The 27,050-nt window shown below is 36.2% G+C and overlaps 1 protein-coding gene across 6 annotated transcripts in view; it reads left to right on the top strand.

Annotated features, from left to right (window-relative positions):
- Window positions 1–27,050, top strand: part of CREB1 (cAMP responsive element binding protein 1) — a 61,484-nt gene that overhangs the window by 18,036 nt on the left and 16,398 nt on the right. For 4 of the 6 annotated variants that reach the window (XR_009255851.1, XM_058707364.1, XM_058707354.1 and 1 more), the window contains 6 exons: window positions 5,588–5,734; window positions 6,496–6,537; window positions 12,544–12,644; window positions 16,957–17,099; window positions 21,539–21,721; window positions 23,714–23,864. Coding sequence is in view for 5 of the 6 variants with exons in the window: in XM_058707364.1 (XP_058563347.1) it covers window positions 5,588–5,734; window positions 6,496–6,537; window positions 12,544–12,644; window positions 16,957–17,099; window positions 21,539–21,721; window positions 23,714–23,864 (767 nt within the window). In the remaining variant the exon portion in view is untranslated. Of the gene's footprint in view, window positions 1–5,587; window positions 5,735–6,495; window positions 6,538–12,543; window positions 12,645–16,956; window positions 17,100–21,538; window positions 21,722–22,818; window positions 22,882–23,713; window positions 23,865–27,050 lie in introns of those variants that run through there. The other 2 variants (XM_058707373.1, XM_058707382.1) reach the window with 2 other exon arrangements.

The following is a 27,050-nucleotide window of genomic DNA, read 5'->3' as shown; positions in this document are numbered from 1 at the left end:
ACACAGATTTATTCTGAGGCATGGGAATTTAGATAATCTGAGAGGCTAAGTTTTCCATGTGCTTAAACTAAAAAATAGGATAAACAAACTGACACACAAGTAAATTTCAAGGATGATAATGGTGTTTGTTTCCTGTATCCTTTAAATATAATTCACGATTCTTTAACTTTGTCTTTGTCTTAAACATTCTGTCTCTCAAGTCATATTCTCTCATCCTTATTTTTTGTTCTGGTGTATTTTTCCTCAAATATTTTAAATAATATTAACCATTATTTGCATATAAGTGAGAAAGGTAGTTGATATAAGACATAAACCTGCTAGCTAAAAGAGTGTGATACTGTCTCTTTCTGATAAAGGCTCCCAGGAGAATATAATCCTAGCAGAGGCTCTGGGATGTTGAACTTCAGCGTCCTGAAGAACTGAGAAGCCCTCCTAGGGGAGTCCCTGAGTTTGAATGGGTCTTGGAGAATAGGGGGCTAACCACAGACTAAGGGGGGGCTACTACACTAAGCCAAAGTGGGGGCCAAATACTGGAGCTCCAGCAGGAGAGAGTCACAAGGAGTGGGCTGCTGTCTGTTTTCTCCTGATTACTAGGGCCCACCTCCACCCCTCAGGAGTTAAGGCAAAGCAGAATATATCTGGGGGTGAAGTAAATACTTGGATGAGGCAGGTGCAGAAACATAGGGGGAAAATCCAGGGCTTCATCAAAACGTGGTCAAGGCAAACATGCAGAGGTGAGAGTCTGGGTTTATCCAACCATTTGGCCTGGTAAAAAGAAGGTACAGTGCCAGCAGGGATCTTGGTGATGAAAACCTTCCACTTATCTGTCTCTTGGGTGGCACTATTGTGTCTGATCTGGTTGTCCTCTGAGTCTGCTATATAATGCATTCCTGGAAATTCCTTTCCCCTTACTGTCTTTCTCTTAATCGAGTTTGTGTTCTTGACATAGTAAAGCACGTTTTCCAGTGGTTTCTTAAGCAAGTTTGGGTAAAGAAGTCTTGGTAAAGAGATCCTTTTTCTTTCAAAGTTTGAAGGCATTGATCCACAATCACCAAGCAGTGTTGCTGTTTGAAAGGACTAAACCACTTTTTTTCTCTCTCTGGTATCTCTTCACAGTGCTTCACCATTTCATTATTAGGACCTTGGCTTAAATAGTTTTAGGGGCGCCTGGGTGGCGCAGTCGGTTAAGCGTCTGACTTCAGCCAGGTCACGATCTTGCGGTCTGTGAGTTCGAGCCCCGCGTCAGGCTCTGGGCTGATGGCTCGGAGCCTGGAGCCTGTTTCAGATTCTGTGTCTCCCTCTCTCTCTGCCCCTCCCCCGTTCATGCTCTGTCTCTCTCTGTCCCAAAAATAAATAAAAAACGTTGAAAAAAAAAATTAAAAAAAAAAATAGTTTTCATCCATTGTGCTATATATATATATATATATATATATATATATATTTTTTTTTTTTTTTTTTTTTTTTTTTCAAAGGCCCCTTTTATAGTGGAAACTCATGTCTTCGATTCTGAGCAATGTAAATTATTTAGTTGAAGATTTTTTTCTCTAGGATCCTTGTGATCTAGATGCTACACTATAGGATTGTTTCTCTAACTCTCTTTTCCTTCCTCTTTCTCTTTGTCTTTTTGCTTTGTTTTCTGGGAGATTTCTTCAGCTTCGTGTTCCAACCCATTTGTTGAATTTTTTATTTCTGCTGTCATGTTTCCAACAGTTCCTTTTGTTCTCTGAATAGTCCTTTTGTGTTTTGTTGTTGTTGTTGTCCTTTTGTGTTTTAATAGCATCCTGTTTATGTTTCACAAAGGCAATATTTTCGTTCATTTCTGAGAATATTAATTAGGTTTTAAGTTTTCTTCTCCCCATATAGATTTTTCTCTGTATAGATTTTTGCCCTTCAATTTGTTTTGGTCTCTCCATCTTTAATGTTAGAAGAAGCTTTCCTCAGATGTTTATAATTTGTGCTTGTCTGCTCAGGTTTCAAGTAGGGGACCGCAAAACTGTACCCGAAGCTCTGGATATGTTTGGGGCCAGATGCCTATAAGTTGTGAGCTTTCAGTGTAGGGTGATTATGGCCTTCCCAATGTCAGTGTCTTTCAAGTCTTTATTCAAGCCCCTTGTGGTTGGTTAAGTTCCTCGGAGAAAGCTTTACTAATCTCTTGCTTACAGGGTAAAGGCCTGGGAGCTAAGTGAGAGAAGAAGACTGAAAGTTAGTTACCCCACCTTCAGCAGTGTCTGGTGTAATTTTCCCTATCCAGAAATTAAATCTCCATTTTTCTGTCAGCATGGAGTAGATTAATTATTCTTCCACAGGGAGTTATGAAGAGGGGATCCAATTGCTTCTCAAAGAGCCTTCAACCAGCCTTCCTTATTTTCAGCTCTCCCTTTACTCCACCTTCCAGGGTGACTTACTTAGATCCTGCCTGAACCTCGGAAGGATTTTGTGGTGCAAATCTGGCTTTCCCTGCATCTACCTCCTGAGTTGGCCTTTTTTAGTACCATTCATGCATCCTTCCAGCCTCCAAAACTCTTCCTGTTGCCTTTCTCATTCTTTGCTCATGTGATTATGCCTGTAAAAACAGAGTCAATTTTATGAAGTTTAATTGGAGATTAGGAAGGAGCAAAATTACATGCGTATGTTTGATTTGTCATCCTCATCAAGCAGTCCTCTAGGATTGACCTAGAACAGAATGACATGATGTTTGAGCTTTGGGAAAGCTAGTTTTCTTTCTCTTCCCGTTTGTATAGTTTTGGTTTTTTTATTCTTAATTACAGAGTTTTTTTCATTTGCTCATCCATGTCCTTAACACATACGTTTCACATTTTTGTCATAGTTTCCTTTCATAAGTCTGATACCCAGTATTTTTTATTGTCATATTTAATATCAGAATATAATAAAAATTGTCAAATCCATGATTATAGTGGTCAAGGAACAGAAGAAATTTCAGCCCAACTAGTAAAGGAAGAAAATCAATCTAAAACAATAATGAGAGGCCTCATTTTACTTTGAGAATTTAACAGAGATTTTTTAAAGTGGAAAGGAAAAAAAATAATCTTGGTTTTGACTATGAGAATGTAAATTTTTATGGATTTAACTAAAGAAGTAAAAGGATGATCATTGAATCTTTTTGTAATAGGCAAATTTGAAAACCTAAATATCTAATAATGAATTTATTAAACAAAGTATGTGATTTTATTGTGCAGCCATTAGAACCACTAAAGAAAATTATTACTGGTATGGAAAGATATTTATAATGGATTCAAAAAATAAAATAGATTCCATGATAGTATGTTATAAAAACAGCTATATATCTACAGCAAAAAATATTAACAGCGATTCGCTGTGGATGGTAGGAACAGAAGTGATTTTTATCTTACTTTGTCTATCTGTACTGTTTGTAAACTTATGATGAGAGGAGCCAGTATATAGAATGATCAGGGTAGAATAGGGATTATTCATTGAGTTAGCTTGCTACGTTTATTCTATAAAATAGAGAAGATGTAATAATTGCTTCAAATATCAGAAGAGCTTTTGTATGGAACTAAGAGGAGATATTCTGAGTAACTTAAGCTGTGATTCTCAAACTTAAGTGCAGGGGAAAGTGTCCTTGGGTCCACTGAGATTCTGACTTTGTAAAGAGGCATCCTGTGTAATGCTAATGGAGGCAGTCCATGGACCACATTTTGAGAACCACGTAAAACTAGATAAGATTTATGGCAGTCAGAGAGAAAATGATAATAAGGAGGGACTTCCTAACTGTCCAAACATGGATGCTTATGGTTTTAATCTCAACTTTCTTGGATATCAGATCAATTCCACCATCCCCCTTTGCCCCACCCCCAACCGCCCCAACCACCCCAAAGCTTACTTCTTGTGTTCTCTGTTTCATTTGGTGGCATAGTTTACCAGTTTTTACCCAAACATGAATTATGTGGGTCATCCTTGATTTCCTCTCTCACCTCCTTCAACCAATCATTCATAAAGCCCTTTCTAGTCTGCCTCCTGAATTTTCATTAAATCACTTCTTTCATTCCCCCTCCCTACCACTAGTGCTTTACTTCTGGCTTTATCATCTCACCTTACCTACTGTATAATCTTTCTCAATCCCCTCACCTCCACTTTTTTCTTTCTCTGAAATGAACATCTTTCATACTGCCACTGATCTATCTAAAATGCAAACCTCACCACGATACTCCAGAGTTCAAAAGTTCTTCAGTGTCTTTCCCAGTCTCAGGAAAAAATGCACGTTCTTTAAGGTGACACATAGGTGGCTTTTCATGACTAGCTCATCTAGCCCCAGCCTTCCTTTGTTACAGTGTTCTCTCTTCCCGGTTCCTACATTCATAAAGTAACACACTTAGGTGGTCAGTCTGGTAGTGCTGACTGCTTTCCATCCCTCTCTCCCTGAAAGTCTGTGCCTGTCCCAGGGAGTCATAATATACCTAATGTATATTCTTTGTTTCAAATTCACATTCTTGCCTCCCCTCCTCTTAGGTGCCAGTGGGTAGCTCTCCTCTCCTCAGTGTGTTCATTTTTCTTTTGGCAAGCCTTATTATTTCACTGGATTATACTTATTTATGTTCTTTTCCTGATGCCTTCACACATGTAGCCCCAGTTATTTTCTTCATGTTTGTAGTTTCAGTTCTGACACCACCCTTGGCACCTGGGTCCCCAATAACTGTTTACTGAATGAACAAAAAATAATGAATCCCTGAATGTATTCAAACATAGGAACAGTAAATACCATCTAATAGACACATATGACATAAGAACCCTTTGAACCTGGATATTGACTCATTAAAATTGCCTTTGTGCCTCAGGAGAAAATTAGTATCTCTTATATTCCCTCAATTCTGCCTTTATTCCTTCAAGAGGAAAATAAATCCTTAAAATACCAAGTATCATACCAGTTTGATTTGGGGGAGTGGGAACTTTGAGTTTATAATACATATTCATACTTCTCACTAATGAAAGGCATGCTTGTAGTTAGTTTAAGAGAGAAAACTATGCTGTATATTTTAAGATGTATATTTGTTCTAGACTTAGAGAAGTTTTGCCTAAGTTTGAGTTTTAGAATGTGGCTTATTTAACACACAATATTCTGAAGACTTCTATATTTCTTCAAAGCTAGCATATCTCTTGACCTTGGGTAAGTTACTTAATCTCTTGAGCACTTGATGTTTTTGTCTCTAAAATGGAGATAATCCTTATTACCCAGTCTTGATTTCTTCGAAGAGCAAAAGGAGAAACTGGACATGAAAGCAGGTAGGAAAATGTAAAATGTAAAGCACCATACAATTAAAGTGTATTTGGTATTCAGAGGAAGTCTGTGTTACAAATTTTGATACTGCATTAAAATAGTTTTTTGGTTTTTTGTCATTTGGAAGGATTTGAAAGGGAGGGGGCATTTATGGTCTTTTTTTTTTTTTTTTAAGAATATTAAATTTAATCATTAGTTTCTTTCACACCAGTGAAATACTTATCTAGCAAAAAGGTCATCTTTTTCCTGCTAAAAAATTGGTGCATATTGAGCATGACTACCTCGAAGGAGGTTATCTGTGATGGTAATTTTTTTCCATGTTCAACACCATAGGTATCTATGCCAGCAGCTCATGCAACATCATCTGCTCCCACCGTAACTTTAGTACAGCTGCCCAATGGGCAGACAGTTCAAGTCCATGGCGTTATTCAGGCGGCCCAGCCATCAGTTATTCAGTCTCCACAAGTCCAGACAGTTCAGGTATGTGTATAAAAACTTCTGCATCTACTTCGTAACTGTCATTTATAGCCATATCTCTCTCCTTTCAGTAGTTATGAAAATAGATACATATCTAGTTCAAAGTTTATTTCATTTTACAGTAAGGAATATGCTGCGTCTGTATAGTCACCTTACGTATAGGAACATATATATATATATATATATATATACACAAGAACAGACCTAATTAAAAGACTTTTTCTTAAGATATGGAGGAAAAAGAATTGATTGGGGAAATCATTAACTACGTGGGATAAAGTGGAAATGTTTGGGAAAGACTAACCTGATATACCTTAGTTCAGGAAAATTAAGATACAAAAATAATAACTTAGTAATTATTTTCTAAATGTGCCATTGGAAAAAACTAAACCCTTGTCAAAATTAATAACCTTACCTAAGCTATTACCTGAATTTTGAGATCATTTAAAGCATTGTAAAACCAGCTATGTCTAGGCATGTAAGTTGGAGTATATAACTTTGAAATAATTATATATTCAGAAAGTTCACCTTAAGGGTCAGGGATTACACTATGCATGTTACCTAATTCTTTGGAGACCTTGTTCCTTTGGATTGAATCCATGGGGAATAAAGGCACCTAGAGCTCCGCAGGTGACTGCTGAACTGGAACCTAGAGCGGTATACATCTTTGCAGCGAGCTTATTGAAAGAAAAAAAAAAAGACTTGAACGTTCATTCAAGTAGGCCATAACCCCAGCCTCCCATTTCATATTTTTTGCTTCACAGTCTTCCTGTAAGGACTTAAAAAGACTTTTCTCCGGAACTCAGGTGAGTCCTAGGTCCTAGATTTGGAGAGAACTATTTTTAGAAAGGAAGGTGAGAAATTATTCTTTATGTCTTTTTCCTTCTATAAACATGCAATTTAAGGTTTGCATAAAGATCTTAGAGATCTTCTAGGTCTAGGCCGAACTTGTTAACCTGCCCAGCCCTTAGTGTGTTGCTTAATTTCCCTGTGTATCCTTTCTTCTCTCCTCCAAATGGTAGTCCAGCATTACTTTGAGAAAGGAAGCTGTGTCTCCTGAGTTAAACAGTTTATAAATAGGGGTCATTGCTAAACTGTTCTTCCTGTAGTGAACCAGAATATACCTTTCTAAAACTTCTATTTAGTGGTCCCAGTTCCATCCTCAGAAACTAGTTAAGCAAATTTAATTCCTTTTCTGTTGGACCACTCCCTCTCCCTTATCTCCCACACCCTTCTACTTTACAAAAATGCCCAGACTAAACAAATGTGTTTTCCTTCAGCCATTTATTATATGGTATATCTCTGATTGCTCCTGACCATCCTTGCTATCTTCCTGTGGAGGAGAGCTGTTGTGTTTTCCTTGAGTATGGTAGCCAGACTGATTGATATTTGTAGAAGGAGAAGTGCCTCCTCTGCTCTGGAAGCGTTCTGTTAATGTCCTCAAAGGACATACTAGATCCAGTCAGCCATATTATACTATTGAGTCATTTAGCCACTTTTCCCTACCTCTACTTCATTCTGTTCTGGTGCTTTTGGTTTGCTTGGACACTTACGTGGGGGGAAAAAATGTTTTCATGTGAAAACATCAAGGTAGGGGCGCCTGGGTGGCTCAGTCGGTTAAGCATCTGACTCTTAATTTCGGCTCAGGTCATGATCTCACAGTTTGTAAGATTGAGTCCCACATCAGGCTCACGCTGACAGCACAGAGCCTGTTTAGGATGTTCTCACTCCCTCTCTCTGCCCCTTCCCCCACTCTCACGTGCTTTCTCACTCTCTCTCTCTCTCTCTCAAAATAAATAAATAAACTTAAAAAAAATCAAGGTATATGAATTTCCATAATGAAAGACACTGGGGACCGAACTTGTTAACAAGATGGAGACAGTGTTGTCCCAATGACAATCGAAGTATTTGGTATTTCTGTGGAATCGCACTACTGAACAGTAGTCTCCTATCTTTTGTCTCAGTTTTTATTTCATTGAATGCTACCTTACTATTTTCTATACTGTGCCATTACTAATTCCCCACTCATGTTTTCTTCTTGATAACAGTAGAAAGAAACTGACCTGCTAGTCAGAAGACATAGATTCATCACTTTCTCTTTTTCACTTGTAATAAGAGTTTGGTGTGTTATAAAGAATACACCAAAATTACCAAATTTGTTAAAATTATAATTTTTGGTCATAATATGTGATATTTAATTATTGATTATATTTTTAATTTTAATCTTTGTGACAGTAATAATTTGGATCTGAGGGTTGCATGGCTGTTAACTTTATAGAAATACTTATTCATCTTTTCAAGAGCACATTTTTCCGTTGAGGTGGGCTATGCTTATCATTGAAAGCCTGAATTCTACGAATAGAGAGACACAAACTTTTTTTTTTACTTTTTTTTTTTACTTCTTTAAATTTTTTATTTTATTTTTTTTCTTTAAAGGAAAATAACCAGGGAGAATATATTAGACTTTAATGGCCATTTCAGCTGGTTAACTGTGATTAGTATATTAGTAATTAGGAAGTAGTGTACATCAGAAGAGATGTTCAAACAAGGAGAGAAATGGTCCCTCAAACTTCTAGATGGGAAAATACGAGTAGTGTAGAACAGCCTTTTCAAAATCTACAAGACACATTTCTCTTGATGTGAGAGTTAGATATTAGCATCTCTTTATATTTTTTAGTCTACAAATATTAGAAGTTATGCTGTACTCCTGTTTCATTTCTGACTTGACATTAGTGCCCTCCTTTATCCTTATATATATTATCATGTCTCACAGATTATGTCAGAATCCCCTCAAAATAATGGGATTTATGCAAATGGATAGAAGTTAACAGTGGCACCTTCACTTTTCCTTTGTTAATTTTGAATGCATTTTTAATACAGTGCAGCTTAAACATGTCAGGATTTATGGATTATGTTACCTTAAATTATTAAATTCATTCCTTCAATGAATTTTTATTGATCACATGCTATGTGCCAGTCACTGTTCTAGGTGCTATGAAAGACAGCAGTGAACAAATAATACTTCTCTATTCTCATGAAGATCACATTTGAGCGAAGAGAGACAATGAGAAAATAAAATATGTCAGGTGAGGATAAGTGCTGGGAAGATGATTGAAGCAGGGGAAAGGGATAGATAATGTGGAGGGAAGGGTGTTCTCTTTTATGTAGGGTGGTCAGGGAATACAGTGAACAGAAACCAGAAGCCAGTGCAGAATGCTAAACCATGCAAATAGTAAAAGCAAATCTGAAGGCTTAGGAGTAAGAATATGTTTTACATATCAAGGAATAGTAAAAAGATGTGCTCCAATAGAGCAAGAGGGAGAGTGGATAGATGAAACGTGATAAAATCTTCACAATAACTTTGTAATATGATGGGAACAATAATAACCTTTTGTGCAACACAGGGATTCAGTGGCTCTCCTGCAGCAAAGTACTTAAGAGTTATCTAACATAGGGATGAGTTGCTGGTTTGTTTTTTGCGAGACAAATGTTCCAGAGTTTCTGATCTTTTCAGTGATGGTAAGCAAGGATTTGCAAGGGATATATTACCTAACATATTTTTGAAAAAAAGAAATCCCTTTCAACTATCCTGGGATAAAGTGACGTTTTTGAAAGAAAGTTGTGCCGTGGAGAGACCATTTTGAAAGAAGTTTGGAAATGTATTCATAGTTTTTTTATTTTTTTTAAACTGCAAACCATATAAATTTGTCACCTAAAAACTCACATCTATATACTTTTAGACCCTGTAAATAGAATTCTCTAAACTATACAGGTGTCTTCTAGAGTTTCAGTAGTTGTTGCACTTATTTGTTAAAATAAATATAAAATTGCAACACCTATTATTAGCATACAATAACTGAGAGCCAGGGAGATGAAAATATACTAGGTAAATCTCATCATAAGTTTGTATAATTGATAGATGAAAATGAAAACTGATTTAGTATTTAGTAAGCCCAGCCAAAAATGCACTTACTTTTTCATGAGTTCTCTTTTTCAACAATGGCAAATGTTAAATCATGTTTTAAAAAGCCCAAGCTTAGAACCAGATGTTTGAGTCACTGTTATGAAATATTAAATGATTTCTTAATGAAGCATATTCAATTAAATTTACTAATAATTTAATTTAATAATTATTTGAAAAAGCATCTGATTTGGTTTTGGCACTGTATGTTTCATTTTAAAATTTCAAATAACTTCAAAATAGGAAGATTTTCCCCTCTTACTAATAGGAGGTGCAGGTTTTTAATAAACTAAAGAAAGTTGAGGAATATAGATCTAAAACTTTACATCTACCCATGGTGGTTTGACTTTTTGAAAATGTCTCAACTTCTAAGTGGCCAAGGTTAAAGACCTATATAAGGATCTGAGGAAAGGGCTAATAAGAGAGGTGATAAGAGGTAAGGGCCAGAGGAAGGGTCTCTATCATTGGACTGTGGTAGTGGTAGTTTGGAATATAATTTTTCATATGGTTATTTTTAATAACCTATTAAATATATATTAAACTATAATTAATAGTTATTTATAAAAAGGAGTTTTGACATGATTTTTATTAGTCTCAGAAATGTGGATCCAATGTGCGTTTGGGATTTTTGTTTTTGTTTTTGTTTGTTTTGGTAGATAGTCCGTAGGAATTGACTTCATAGCTCTTAAGTTCTCCCTGGATAGTATTCCCAAAGACGAAATGTTAACACTTGTTGTTATTATTTTTATTGAGTAATTCTGAACTCCCTTAAAATGGTTATAATCACTACATAGTGATAAGTTAATTTCCTTTTGACTCAATTGACAAAATCTTACAGATCAGAGGAAGGGAGGCTTTTTTCCTGCTAAGAGCAATAGAACCACTGAGTTTGGGGGGGGGGGGGGTAGGATTAAAGGTCACATGTTAAAAAGCAGCATTAATTTATTTCATTTCACAACTTCCCTTATGGGTAGTTTATACAGTATGTTTTAAAACTGTTGTTTTAATGACTTTCAACTTGGAAGAGTATGCCTAAGTCACTATCTGTCCTTACAAGAAGGTTGTAAGGATGAGGGTCATGCAAAGGAGGCAGAAAGAACAGAGGAACTGAGGGTCTGAGAAGTATTAATGAAGGTAAACACTTGTGATAGTGCTGTCCACTTTGAGTTGAGTCTTGTTATTCCTGGAAATCCTGACACTCTGCTAAGGTCTTTTCATAGCTCCTCATCTGCTGTGTATCTGAGAAAGTCTGTGCAGAGACTATGCTGAGCGGGCTAGTTACAGCAGCTACAGATTAGTGGGAGTGTTCTCTGTGCTGTAACTGTAGCATTATTACTCTGCAGAGAATCACAGACTAAATTCAGCCTCTGACACAGCTTTTTATCTGTCATTTCTGGATTCGTTAAGTGTTGCCTGCTAATGTGTAGGTCTTTAAAGTTCTTACATTTGAAAGTGTTTGGATGGGGCACATTACTTTATTGGAGATAAATTTTGTGAAAAATTACTACATTTACCTGATTTCATTTGAGAGTGAGTGCCTATTACAAAGTGCCCTGTCAAGATGAGCCCCCACTCTCCAAAACCCATAGGCCCAGACCACATACAGAGTACCTGTGGGATTTGTCAGGTTCCTCTGAATATGTTTTTTTTGTTGTTGCAATTGCCCTAAATTTTGACATGGAGCTGAGCCACACAGACTCTCTTGCCTTCATTAAACCTAATCCTCACTCTGATAGCACCATGCACACCTAGTTCAGGAAGGAGCAGGAGGCCCCTGCTGATGAGAAGGGAAGCTGAATGAAGCAGCCTAGAGAAGCTCGGCTAGATCATCTTGACAGACAGGCTTACCTACTAGGCGAGTGAACTGTAGTCTGAGAATGGTCTAAAAACACCTCTGGGTTGCTGCTTCTGACAAAACTGGTTTGAGATTGGAACCAACAGGATTTTGATGCTGGTAAGGATGTCTAAAACTGAGATGCCAACTATTGACAGTGGCTCCACTACTTCCTAGCTTTGTGACTTGGGTGAGTTACTTAACCTCTTTGTACCTTGAGTTCTTCTATCTATGAAATGGGTTTAAATACTGTACTTAGCTAGTACCTGATGTTACTGTATTAGTGAGTATTAATATAAAACTTTACCATTGTGTGCTTTACCATTGTACCTGGCACATAGTAAGTTCTCAATAAATGCTAGTTGCTGCTACCATTATCATTATCCCATGTAAAATCTTTGTTCAACTTCATTACTTTTCAGTCCAGGGATACTTTCCAGAAATACACAGTTCTTTACCTTGAGTTTTTGCATAGTAAAAACTTTGAAGGTCTATATGTAGACTAAGTTGCTAGAAACAACCATCTGGGGGATCACCAATCTTATTGGTGCAGTTATAAATATAATCACAAGTGTTTAACAGTAAAGGATAATACTTGTATGTCACTGTATAGACTTATGACCAAATATTTAGTCATTTATTCTTTTCTTCATGTCAGAAGTCTTATTTCACTTGGTAGTTTTGTTCTGACAATTGTAAGAAAACAACTGACAGTGATACTGATGCGTTCAAGATTGGTTACATGAAGTCCTGAAAGAGATGAAGCTGAATTTGTATATCACAAAAGTTTGGTTTTGACCAAAAAAATCTTAGGACTAACTGACTTCTATAGGATAAGTAAAGGGGAGAAGAATGTGATTGGTGTGGTTGTCTCCCATAAAAATTGATTTTTTTTTTCTACTGAAGCATGTGCAAGGTTTATATACATCGTTTTATATTTGATTTTTTCTTAAAGTTCATAAAAACTTTATGGGAACTAAATTCGATTATCAAGATAAAGTTCTTCTTTGTTTTCAGATTTCAACTATTGCAGAAAGTGAAGATTCACAGGAGTCAGTGGATAGTGTAACTGATTCCCAAAAACGAAGAGAAATTCTTTCAAGGAGGCCTTCCTACAGGTATGGAATTTAATAGTTAAAAGATTCAGAATCAAAGATGTCAGGAAGCTTTAGGTAGTTGCAGATGAAAAGATGTCGGAAGACCAATTAGCTGCTCAATTCAGGACCATCTAGGTTACTTCTCTTCATCTTGAGTTACTTCTCAAGTTGAAGTTTATCGTACAGAATAAGAGAACTTTCTACTCTGAACAGTCCTGGATAAACAATTTTTTTTTTTCTTTTTTGCTTCTGTTTTTGTAAACCATGCCAGCTGCTGCTTTTATGTTAAAAAGTTTGGAATATTTGATAGGATTATAGCACTTCTAGTTTGTCAGTTCTGACACACTACACTGTTTATCTACCTAGCATCACATTTGCAGACCATTTCTCACGCCATCGTACTTAGTAAATAACTGTTTATTAATGTAATCCTTATTGCAGCGTGACACTTCGCTGATATTCCCTAATTTTAGGGACACCCTACTATAGTTTCTGTGTTCAGCTATAGAGGTTGCTTTGCCTCTATCATGGACCCAAACCATTTTTTTATATGTAGAAACTGTCTCGATGCTCAATATCTCCAGGAAGAGCCATTCCATAAATCTTTGTAAGCTTACTTGAGAGTTTAATAAATTTCAAACTTCTAATATTCTTTCTTGTTATTAGCCTAAGGTATTTCTGTTTTTCAGTGAATGGTTAAATTTTTTTTTCCACTTGGCTCCTAGCCCTTTTCTCAATTAAATGAGGGATCCTAAATGAATACCAATAAACTGATTTTGAGATCTTAAGAAATTTTATATTACCAAGTATGTGTTGTATGCATTTATGCTCATATCTTTTTTTCCTAAATACATCTAGTTTTAAATCACGTTTTTTTTTTTTTTTTTTTTTTTTTTTTTTGGGACAGAGAGAGACATAGCATGAACGGGGGAGGGGCAGAGAGAGAGGGAGACACAGAATAGGAAACAGGCTCCAGGCTCCGAGCCATCAGCCCAGAGCCTGACGCGGGGCTCGAACTCACGGACTGCGAGATCGTGACCTGGCTGAAGTCGGACGCTCAACCGACTGCGCCACCCAGGCGCCCCAATACATCTAGTTTTAGATTTGAACTTCAAAATACATCCCGTGTTAGTATTTTAACACATTTGATCCTGAAGCAGATCCAACCAGGTGTTGACGAGCCACTTGGCTTCTCCGTCTATAAATTCCAGGCAAATAGTTGTAAATAAATTCTGTAGATTCTAGTTGTAGACCTTATAAAATAAGAGCTCTGTGTGGGAAGAAAATATTTTGTTGTAGCCTGTATCCTAGCAAAGATCACTTAAATAGTAACACCTTAATTCGTAATCAAATAAACAATGCCTGAGATGCGCACATGCAGAGAAGGGGCTACATTCATGAGAAATACTGTATCTTTCCTTATAGTCATTGTGTATCTGTTATTTTGTTTTAAGCTTATAAATTCTTGAAACCTAGCTTTTATGTCTTGACTCCAATGAGATCTTTAACAGAGTCCTTATGATGCGCTTTTGTAAGATTGGAGAAATGGGGATTAGTTGATAATTCAAGATAAGTTTTTCTTAGAACAACCCAGCTTTGTAGTGATCAATTTATACTCAGAGGAAGTTCTTAAAGCACTCTTACTTGGTCTCAACCTGGTTTGGTATTTTTATCAGCAGTTCACCTGAAAAACAGAAAAGCCAGCTCATCACCTTTGCAAGTGACAGAATGTTAGGGGAGAAATACCCTAATGGGTGGGAGAACAAGTACTTTGAAGGATCATAGCAGCCCGGAGAAACAGACTGTCAGTTGTTGGTGATAATTACAGAATTTCTGAACTTGAGTTTAAAATCAAACCAGTTCTTCAAGTGCCAAGATTAAGAATTTGTTTTCAGGACATCTGGGTGGCTCAGTCAGGTCATGATCTCACGGTCATGAGATCGAGCCCTGCCTGCTTAGGATTCTCTCTCTCCCTCTCCTTCTGCCCCTCCCTGGTACACACTTGCACTCAAGCATGTCCTCTCTCTCTCTCTCCCTTCCTCCCTGCTTCCTTTCCTCCCTCCCTCCCTCCCTCTCTGTCTCTCAAAAAAAAAAAAAAATTGTTTTAGAAACGTAATGATGTTATTTAATTATCATTAACAGATACATACAGTTGCCAAAAAAAGCCAATATACCATAAGGCTACATTGGTAAAAACCTAATGTCTAGATTAAGGGAAGGAATTAATCCCACTGCTCAGACCACATCTCGAATCTACTTTAAGAGAAAGTGAATTGTATCTCTGTGATACAAGAATGACCAAGACGGTCTGGAGCAACAATATTAGAAACTGGAAAGAGAAGACAAGAATGATTACTAGCTTCAGGCAAAAGAGAAGTAGATTTATATTATATGCAGGTCTAAAGTAGTAGCTTTGAAACTTTTATTTTTTTACTACAATCCACAATAAGAAATAATCTTTATAGTTTTCTCTCTGTATACATACTATTATTTCAAATTCATATTCATATACACATAGGTGTATATATATACAGGTACACACATAAATAGGCACCTGAAGCAAATAATACAGCACCATATTACGTGTGATGTTCAGTTGTTTTTTTGTTTTACGTTGGTTACAACATACATAACCATTTCCATGGTCCACATACGGGTTGTGACCTGAGTTTGAAAAATGTTGCTCTCAAGACCAGTACTTATTCAAAATGTGTGCGCCGAGTTTGGATGGAATGTAGAAATTTAAGATGTCAAAAATTGCATGAGTTGAGTTTTTTCCCCTCCTCTGTGATTATGTTACTCGTTTGAAATAACAATAAGGTTAATTTGCTTTTATTTGTATTCCTTTTTAGAATGTTTCCTCCATCCTTTGTTGATACTATTTTTTAATATGCAAAACATTAATAACATGGTTCCAAAAGTCACAATTGTACAAAAACATCCACACACTTATAAGTGCCCTTTCCCAGTTTTTTCTTTTTTTACTTCTTTCTTACCCATCCCCAGTAGATTAAGTAATTTCATGAAACTCTATCTGGTTTATCCTTTCTGAGTTTTTTCTAGAATAGCAGAACAAACATATGTTATTTCACTTTCTTTCGTATACAAAACGTATGTGCTTTACTCCCCACCTGGATGAGCTCTAGTTTATTCAGCCACTCCAGCGTGTTGGCATATAGATAGTCTTCAGTATTTTGCAGTTACAAACAGCGCTACCATGAATAACCTTACGTGTATGTATTTTTGTACTGTAGGAAGTACATCTTAAGGGTGAGTTCCTACAAGTAAGATTGCTGTGTAAACATAGTTTTGTTACATCATCACATTCATTCCATAAGGGTTGTACGCCAATTTTATACTCACACCAATGAGAGTGTCTGTTTTCTCACAGGTTTTTTACTTTTTACCAATCTGAAAGTTGAGACATTTAAAGTCAGGTTTTTAATTCTTTTTTTTTTTTTTTTGGCCTCAATTTTTTTAATGTTTATATTTGAGAAGGAGAGCTTGAGCGAGTGAGGTGGGGCAGAGAGAGAGGGGAATAGAGGATCCAAAGCGGTCTCTACGCTGACAGCAGAGAGCCTGATGCAGAGCTCAAACTCATGAACCATGAGATCATGACCTGAGTCAAAGTCGGACGCTCAACCAACTGAGCCACCCAGGCACCCTGTCTAAATTTTTAAGAGTTCTTTATATATTGGGGCTATTGCTCCTTCATCTGTAATATATGTAAACATTTTTTTCTTAGTGTTGTTGATCATCTTTTGACTTTGGTTTTGGTGTTCTTTGTCCTACAAAAGGTTATTTTGTTTTGTTTTTTTGTGTGGTTTTTTTTTCTGTAATCAAGTTTATTAACCTCTGCTTACACCTAGATTTTGAATGATTGCTTCCCTTTACATTCAAATTAAAGAGAAATTCATCGTTTTTTCTAGTCCTTGTATGATTTCATTTTGACACATTGATTCCTCATCCGTTTATGGTTTATTCTTGTTCTTACATTTTTAACATTTATTTATTTTTGAGACAGAGAGAGACAGAGCATGAACGGGGGAGGGGCAGAGAGAGAGGGAGACACAGAATCGGAAGCAGGCTCCAGGCTCTGGGCCATCAGCCCAGAGCCTGATGCGGGGCTCGAACTCACAGACCGCGAGATCATGACCTGAGCCGAAGTCAGACGCTTAACCGACCAAGCCACCCAGGCGCCCCTCTTGTTCTTACATTTTAAACTGCTGTCCTAAGCACTAGCAGCTTTCCACTCATTTTCCTTTCCTGTTATTTGTATTTAGCCAGTAAATGTTACTTTTATTTTAGTTAATACAGTTCTCTCTTTTTCTAGGAAAATTTTGAATGACTTGTCTTCAGACGCACCAGGAGTGCCAAGGATTGAAGAAGAGAAGTCTGAAGAGGAGACCTCAGCACCTGCCATCACCACCGTAACGGTGCCAACTCCGATTTACCAAACGAGCAGCGGACAGTACAGTGAGTAGAAGATATTTCTGCTTTGGAAAGTGAGACCAAAACACTAATGGCTGCATTCTCCTTAAAGGAATCCTGCAATTACCAACTCTTTCCTCAGTCTTGGATGCGATCAATTACACTTCCTTTACTGTTCACTATGCAGACTTCTGGAACAGAAGTATTGTCTTTTCTTCGGAGTTTTTGTTGGGATGACTCAAGCACTTTAGCCCTTTAGGTGGTCCTTTGTTTTGTGCAGATACCAGGAGAGTCTTGAAAGTTTTTTGAATTGCTGCTTGGAGCTCTAGATTGTAGTCCTCGTGTGATATATGATGGTCATAGAGGACATACTTTTTCAGATAACATAACCATTCTCTGATTATGTTTAAGGATAAAAACGGTTTATTTTTATTCACTTTCTGTTCTAAAAGTAGCATTTTAAAATCGTATTTAATGTTTTGTGGTGGGTGTCGACAGGCTTGGTTATAGTCTACCAACACATTCAAACCATTATTCTTTTTAATGTAAAAGGTAATATAGTGAATTATGATAGCATAAACATAAGGACTGCCAAAATTAGAGCACAGTTGGCCTTTGGGCTCAGAGAAGGCAAAGATTTCTTTTGCAAAATTATCAAAGTTTCCATTTCTGTCATGTCTCTGTCTGACACTTAGGTCTCTCTCCTTATCTTTCACCCAAATCTGTTACAAAGTACTTTTGAGCTCTGCTTTTGTTTGATCAGAGGCATTTGTGTGAATGGTGTTTTTCTGTCTTTTCCCAGTATCTTTTGCCTCCTTAAGTGCCTCACACGTAGATTTCTTCATTTTGATGTGTTCATTAAATCCAGTACTTCCTAAGGGCACCTTGGTGGCTCAGTCGGTTAAGCGTCCAACTCCTGATTTCAGCTCAGGTCATGACCTCATGGTTTGTGAGTCTGAGCCCCGCATTGGGCTTCACACTCACAGTGCAGAGTCTGCTTGGGATTCTCTCTCTCTACCCCTACCACACGTGTTCTTTCTGTCTCAAAATAAAGTTGAAAAAAATCCATTGCTTGCCATTATGTAGTTTCCCCCCCTTTCTTCCTTATTGCAAATTAAATGTACTCATTGACACTCCCTTGTTGCATTAATTTTCTAATGCCCAGGGGTGGTCTGTGTCAGGAATGCGTATAAAAGTTTGAGTCCCAAATTAATAGTTTTTGCATAGTTCAGCCTTTGTTTACGTAACTAATTTGCATTCCACCTGTATTAAAAACATATTCCTAAGTAGCAGACTTTTTAGCTGTCCTGAAGCTGAAACTTTTGAAAGTGAGTAGAAGGAAAGCATTTTTTTGACTAAGCTTCTTGTCCACACTGTGCTTACTGGAATTCAGTCACCTTTTTTCCTTCTTGAGTTCTTTGTTGACGGAGACAAACAGGTACCATCTATATACATGTATGTGGTTTTTGTAACCCTTATATCCAAATAATTTGAAGTATTCAAGATGTGTGTTCTGAGACATTGATATATGACATGTACTTTTCTCTGTACTTCAACAGAAACCTGAGGGATACACCACACTCCTGTTAGTAACAGTAATTCAGTTGTGCAGGGAATCTCACTTGAACTAGAAAGTATGCTCTTTAGAGAAAAGGCATATAGAATCTCAAATAGGGAAGGGAAATTCAGAAATGTAGATGTTTAATTTGGCATACCACTCTGTCCCAGCAACTGAAAATTGCTACTTTTAGAAAGTTCATACTTTGAGATTTTTAAAATTTTATTGCATTATCCATTATTCTCTTAGAGTATACACCTATTTCCTTGATGGAATTGATTTAACATTATGTTCTTGACACATATTCAACATTTATATGTTTCTTAACTTAATCCTTTTCATCTCTCCCCAGTAGTAAGAGTTTGGTATATATCTGTCCATTCTTTTTCATTTTATTTATACATAAATATGTTACCATGTACAGTATTTTTATACAAGTGAGACCTACATTACTTATGTACTATATATATAATTTCCTCAACAGCTACATTGTGTTTCACTATATAAATGTAACTTTTATTTAAACATCCCCCGCCCCCCCCCCCCACACACACACACATATACATACACACACACACTGGTAAACATTTAGGACATTTCTATTGTTTTAAACAGTAAGACATGAACATTCTTATATATGTGATAAGATCTCAGTGGGATAGCATCCAAAGAGTGGAATTGTTGGGGCACTTGGATGGCTTAGTCGGTTTAGTGTCTAACTTAGGCTCAGATCATGATCTCCCAGTTTGAGCCCCATATTATGCTATCTCTCTCTCTCAAAAATAAATAAACATTAAAATTTTTTTTTTTTTTTTAATTGTGCAATTGTTGAATCAAAGCACATCCTGCCCAGTTTCCCTTCCCGGTGGCTGCACCAGTTTGTATTCCTTCCATACATTGTTTTTTTTTTTTTTTTTTTTTAATTAATGCTGTTAGTAGTTTTATCCATTACTTTGTTCACTGTTCCTAGTAAAATAAAGTCTTTTTTGAGAAATTCTGAGTTAGAAACACAAGTGTCTATCATTTGGAACTTGAATCTTTTGTTTCACTAAATACAACTAAAACCTATGATGTTTTCCTCATGTTCACTTTAACTACTCAGAATCTCAGCTGAGTTTATGTTTAATTGTATTCTTCCTCTAGATTTTCTGGTAGAATCTCTGTGGTAGAGACACATCAGTTACTTGACTTCTATCTTTTTCTTCTTGTTTTAATGAATTTAGTTTTATTAAAAGCCATCCCAAATCCTTTGGGAATAATCAAGTATATAAATAAATAGTACAGAGAAAAACATGTCTGGTAGGATCAGACTTTTGTTTTCAGAGTACTTTCATATATATGACTTCATTTGATTTTTATAGTTGTAGTTAGTATGGCTAGAACCGGATATTTTTACAGAAGAGATGACAGATTCAAATAACAGTGTACTCATGGAACCTGGACTAGAACCCAGATCTGCTGATACCTAGTTTCCTACTTCTTTTCTCCCACCTTGAGTTCATTGGTAGGTAGCCAAGAAGAAATTGTGGTTTGATTGTTCCCCTTCTGATTCTTTCAAGTTACCTGCCATTTTAATCTCAATACAGTTCTTACATATTCCTTTTTTTTAATTGCCTAAGAGAAGTAAAACTTACAGACTTAGCTAAAGTAGATGGATTATAAATGCCAGTATCTTAATTTCCAATAGGTATCATTTATCATTTGCTAAAGCAAATCATAGCTACTTACTGTTACTATTTCTTGACTGAACAGTAGTTAATCAATGTTGCTCATACAGATGACTCAGCATATTAGTTTCTTAGAGCTGGCAGATAATTGATCCCAAATAACTCCCTTCTAACAGACAAAATAAAAAAGTAAAATGCATAAGTCAGACATGTTGACTGATTCAGTTAAAATCCATTATGCAATTTTATATGTAATATTGTGATTTTAGTCCTCTTTCTGGAAAACTTTTAAGAGGGAGAGTATCTCGAGAGGATCCAACCACCAACTTAATGCTGGTAGCTAAAGGATTGCTTTGTTCAAATAAAATAATAACCCACCTCTTTCTCTTAACTTTTCCATCTACTGTAGTATAAAGGTGAATTCATTTTTTTTTTTTAATAAAGTGAAATATCTTTTAGTATGAGCCAAAGTTGATTACTTCATAACAGGTGAATGACAAGTGTGGTTAATTAGTGAATAATCAAAGGATCCTGTGTGAGATGCTTGGATATGTAACAGAAATAGCAGTTAAATAGTTTTTCTAAATGATTGATCTTGAGCACTAATTTTTAACTTTGCGAGAGATACTCTATGATAAATGAGTCTCACAGGATGTATCAGTTTCGCTGAGTGGACGTTTGTTACAGTTTAAGCATTGCTAACTGAGTTAGAGAACAGAATGCACTACTGAACTGCTTTATTAATTGTGTATTAAAACAGCCATTTATTGGGTGCCTATTACTGCCCATTTCTTTGCTAACTATGTGAAAATAAAGAAGAAAAATCACATTTTCTACCTTCAAGAAATTTACTTTCTAGTGGGATAGCGAATATTAAACAATTAAAATATTGCGTAATTAAGACTAGAATAAAAGGAAATATGGATCACAAAGTGGTACCTCCTCTGAACCAACCACTTAGAAAGAAATTTAACATTTTTTCATTCATTTTTTTTTTTTTTAAATTATTAACAGGTGTTACTATAAATTACAATATGGTTCATAGAGTGCATTTATATTCTAGCAATAGGATATGGGTCTCCTGAGCAGAAAGTTACTTGAGTCTACCAAATCCTACCAAATCCTTCTTGGCCGTGTCATTTGCTATAATAACTTCTCCTAGATCAGGTCTTACACATTATTCTGCTGAATGTAGTGTGTTGTAGAAGTTTGATATGGTATTAATTAAACTGATAACCATAAAATCCATTGGGTTTTAGTTGCCATTACCCAGGGAGGAGCAATACAGCTGGCTAACAATGGTACCGATGGGGTACAGGGCCTGCAAACATTAACCATGACCAATGCAGCTGCCACTCAGCCAGGCACTACCATTCTACAGTACGCACAGACCACTGACGGACAGCAGATCTTAGTGCCCAGCAACCAAGTTGTTGTTCAAGGTAAGAGAATTCAGAATTCATAGGTGTGGTAAATTCTTTGAAAGGGTAAACATTTTATAAACTCAGATAAAGTAAGTATGATACTGCAGAGCACTGTGAAAATGTAGTTAATTTTGTTTTCATTATAGATCATGTTCTCCATAAACTCTTCTATTTTTCCAGTTGGACCCAAATGTCATGGCATAAAAACAACTATTTTCAGTTTAAAAAATATAACCTCTTTAACACTTCCAGCGTTTGGGGATAGGAGAAACAAGGGTAGGTTACAAGGAAAGATAGTGAAATCAGGAGTTAGGAAAGCTAGATTCTAGATCTAACTGCATAGTTTTGCTGTGTGATCTTGAGTAGGACTCACCTCTCTGGGCCTCATTTTTATTCATGTGTCAAATAAAAGTTTTATTAAATCACTGCTAAGAATCATCAGAGGTTCCAGGCACCTTGCTGCCTCAGTTGGTAGAGCATGCAATCTTGATCTCAGGATTGTGAGTTCAAGCCCCACATTGGGTATAGAACTTACTAAATAATCTGTTTCTCTACTTCTTACTCAAGAAATTGACATCCTCATTTCTAAGATCATCATTTTTTATTTCAAATGAAAACAGTATGTTCTGAAATATCTTATACCAGTTTGTAAGTCTACTGGTCTATAGAGAAGAAGTAGTAGTTAAATCCTTGATGACTGTAGAAATAGCTTTTTTTGCTTTGTTTTAGTTTTTAAATTAAATAATTTATTGGTCTTAGGAATCTTTACAGATAGGAGTTGACCGTTTTTCTTTGAATCTATTTGAATATTTTAAGAGTATGATTTATGCCAGATTGAAACTTGCATATTGAGGAAATACTTTTAAAATCTGTTTCTTAAAATATTTTTATTAATAATAATATATTTTGCCTCTGTTAGGTAGTGACCATCTTACCCCTTCACCATAGATGATAATTTTTGAATAATCCTAAAACACCCAACTAGAGAGTCATCATTTATTTAAAAGGCCCTAATGTATTTACAGAATATATTCTATTACTAAACAAATAATATTTGAAGAAGATAATATTTTGTTTATTAATGGGAGTAAAACACCTTTTCACTTTACATGCAGGTACTCAAAAATTGTAAAGCAGGATGTCAGTGAATTTGAATTCTGAACGTCAGTTTGAAGATGGTAACATGTTTAGTATATAAATCTTTTCCACTCAGACTACACATTTTAATTGAAATTAATGACTAACATGGCTAATTTTATACAGACCTTTAAATTCTCTCAGATAGTGTTAGGTTCTTTATTCTTAGGAGGGCATATTCCTAAGCTGTTTCTAGAAGCAGTTTGACAAATAATGGTTGTGTTTCTTTTCACAAGTGATAGATCATTTAGGTAGAAAAACAAACTTCGGTTTATTTAGCCATTAGCATTTACATTAAAACAAGTAATATAATTGGCATCACGTGGTACACGTTTTCATACTTACAGTTTTGTTTCAATTAGAAATTTATAACAGTTGACCATAATGCTTTATTTTCTCTTCCATTTTGCTATTTTATGAAAAATCATGGTCGTTTTTATGTCGTGGCAAGAGTCTACTTGAAATTTTTTAATATGAATTTACCAATATCAAAGGAAGACATTGAGGAGTATACTCTATCTAGGAAGATCATCCAAGCTGTGCCCTACTTACCTTTTAGACTTAAGGTTGGTAAGCATGTTAACAGAATAGAACTGCATTCCAATGAAAGATAAATACAAGACCCAGAAGACATAGGTGAAGGCCTCTTTCACCCACGTGTCTATACTAATAAATACATTAAATTGGAAATTATTTGTCAGTAATGACCCAAAGAGGGCTGATTAGTTCAATGTTTTAGTTACAATCACATTCCTTCTTTTTTTTCCCTTGTAATCCAAAATGTATGTTTAGATTGATGATTGACACAGCGTAGTTTTACCAAGTCACGGTGCTTCAGTGTCTTTACACCACGTTCACGGTTTTTCTTCTCAGCTGCCTCTGGAGATGTACAGACATACCAGATTCGCACAGCACCCACTAGCACCATTGCCCCCGGAGTTGTTATGGCATCCTCCCCAGCACTTCCTACACAGCCTGCTGAAGAAGCAGCACGAAAGAGAGAGGTTCGGCTCATGAAGAACAGGTACATACAATGCATTTACTCAGATTGTGGGAGCTCACGTCGTCTTCAGATTCCTCCAGACGTGTGTCTTTTAAGTCTGCTGAGAATATGATCTTGGTGTTGAGCTTTTTTTCTGGTAGAATTGATGGATGTTGCTGAAACTTCGTTATTTAATAAGCAGCACTTACGAAATGGTTAATGGGATTATGGGTCAATCTTTACTCATGGTTTTCTTTTGTGTAATTTCTCCATGAGAGATTTAATACACAACTCTGCTATATTTTCACTATGCTCTAACCAACTAGCTAGGTTATTTAAATATTGTTTTCTTTTCATGACAAGTCTTATTCGAGAAGATCAAGAAATTCAAGTATGGATATTAAAATTGTTTCATTTATATTAAGTTACTTGTAATAAAGTAAATGTATGATGGCCACTGTTTTAATGAATACCATCTTTATTGAAAATTAACAGTTTAACACCTAAAGGTTTCTTCAGAAATAGGTTAATTCTAATACCTTGTTCTTAGATAAAATCTTAGAGTTAGTCTTCAACAATGAAATTGCTACGTATCAAAATCTATGAAATGTGGGTAAAGTAATTCTCATAAAGTAAATTCATAGCTGTAAGTAGTTTTGTCAATAAAAAAACAGTAAGATGTTTTTATTATATTTACTTTAGTATTTTTTATTTATTTAGCTTAGGATTTAATATGGAAATGACTTTAAGACAAAGCAAAGAGAATGAAAATAAAGGTATATATAAAGATCTAAACATTTGATATTGGCGAAAATATTCCTCTGCTGTTCATCCCAAGATTATTCAAACACTGTGATGAGATAAAAGAAATGTAGGGAGTGAATTTAGATTGTCTGGATGCAAGTCCTGGACTGCCCTTTTTGCTATGACTTTGGAAGAATACATTAACCCTCTCAGCTGCAGTTTTCTTCTTTGTAAAACGAGATTCCACCACCTGCCCAAAGGGCTGCTCTATGGGACAAATATCATATTCCCCTAAAGGCACTTTGTAACTGCAATGTTCAGTTGAAATTTTTTTTTAATGTTTATTTACTTACTTATTTATTTATTTATTTATTTATTTTGAGAGAGAGAGAGAGGGAGAGAATCCCAAGTAGGCTCCACACCGTCAAGCGCAGAGCCTGATGCTGGGCTCAATCTCACGAACCATAAGATCACGACCTGAGTTGAAACCAAGAGTCGACACTTAATTGACTGAGCCACTCAGGCACCCCTCGAAATATTTGTTTTTATGAAGTTTCCTGTTTCTGTTCAGTTCAGCCTCTTTTGTTCCTAAAATATTCTTAGCTGTTATAGAGTGTTAGTAAATTACATCTAAGCTATGAGAAATGGCAGGGCTTTTTCTGGGATATTAGGAAAAGAGTTCAAAATACGCCAAGTGGCTTATTTTATTTGTGCTCCATCAGTCTGTGATTTTCCTTAGGAATTACAACAGAAGCATTAAAAGCTGCATTCATTTAAATATATTTTAAAATATAAATTAAACTTTGTATTTAAATCTTTTCAGTTTTAAAATGTTTGTAAAGAAATGTTTAACCCTTTCAAAAATTTGGAAGTAAGTCTGATTAAGAAGTCTTTAGTAAAGGCCAGGTTGTAAAATTTAAAACACTAGCGCTTAGTAAAGAAACCAGTTCTAATCAAGACACAGTAGAGCAATCAGATGGAAGATAAACCCTCTTGATGATAAAAACAACAGAAGGACTTCATGTTGTGTCTGTGTAGTTGGGCTCTGTGGGACAGAAATGTTTCCCCTTATATAGAAAAGACTAAGAGGTGGTGTAATTAGTGGGTAAGGAGGCAGCACCGTATAGCTTCTTGTCTGCTCTCTTGTATGTAGCAGAGAGCTGCCTATGTATGAAAACTTGTTAATTTGGCTGGCAGACTAAATTTCCTTCTTTATCCATGTAATTTATGTCTCGCCCCTTCCCTCCCACCCCCTCCCCTCCCCTCCCCCCATATACATACACCCCAAGTTAGGGACAGGGCATACATAGCTATAGTTCCTAACAACCTTTGCTGGCCTGAGATCTTCAGGGAAGCTACCTGACTTACCACGGACTCTTTAATAAAATACTTTGTCTTGGATTTAGTTTCACTATAAGGAAACTTCCCATTGACTCTGCTATGGTTCCCTTTTCCCTTTATTCCCATGTTACTGCTGCTGCTACTTCTCCAACTTTCATTAGAATGTGGCTTCTGTGACCACCACAGCACTCTTATGTCTTTAAAAGATACAGATTCCTTCTCACTTGGCAATCTAGTATTCTCTTTTCATTTTACCTTTATGGAATATTTGACATTTTTGTCTACTCTTTCTCCTGAACTCTTCTTTGGTTTATTCACCTGGTTTTCTGACTACTTTTGAAGTTTTCCCTTGAGACATTCATTCATACCTGTGTATTTATTTCAGGCATCACCTATATGTTGCTGTCTCCTGATTCTGTATTTTGGCTTTGACCTTTTTCCTGAGGGACTTTTAATATTAGGGGCCAGTTTATGCTGGACACTGTACCTAGTTTCTTTACATATTAGTTCTACCTACAATGAGTAGAAGCTTATCTCCACTTCACAGAGGAGCTATACTTCAGAGAGAAGTTAACTGTCTTGCCAAGGTCACACCTTTTAAGAAATTGGTGCAGGGGTGCCTGGCTGGCTGAGTCAGTAAAGCATGCGACTCTTTTTCATCTTGGGGGTGTGAGTTCAAGCCCCACATTGGGTGTGGAGATTGCTTAAAAATAAAATCTTTAAAAAAAAAAGAAAACTTGGTAGAGCTGAGATTTGAGCCCATTATGTCTGGCGCGAAAGCCTGTGGGCATGGTGCTTCTCGAATTCCAGCCTGCAGCTCTCTCATGCTGTGCCTCTCAAACCAGAGCACATGCCAGTGTGCTGAGATATACGTAGCCCCAAGAAGTAAACTTGGAATGCTTTCCTCCAATGTTTAGTTCACAAAAATTTGAGCAAAATAAACATTTGTAAGGTAAGAAATTTAAAAGAAATTCACACCAGCAGTGGTATTTTGGCTTGTGTCCCCAGAATCCCCATTTCTAGTTTGCTCTGCCCATTAAGGGTACTTCAGTGGAAAAGTTAGAGGAACGCTGTCCTGAGCATACTCCCTAGGATCAATGTCCCTTATGTACCTCAAACACAGCCTGTCTTAAATTGAACTTT

This window comes from Neofelis nebulosa, chromosome 2 (genome assembly GCF_028018385.1).
Source record: "Neofelis nebulosa isolate mNeoNeb1 chromosome 2, mNeoNeb1.pri, whole genome shotgun sequence".
NCBI classification, from domain to species: domain Eukaryota; kingdom Metazoa; phylum Chordata; class Mammalia; order Carnivora; family Felidae; genus Neofelis; species Neofelis nebulosa.
Note: the sequence above shows the minus strand (reverse complement) of the source record. Positions and strands in the feature narration are given on the sequence as shown.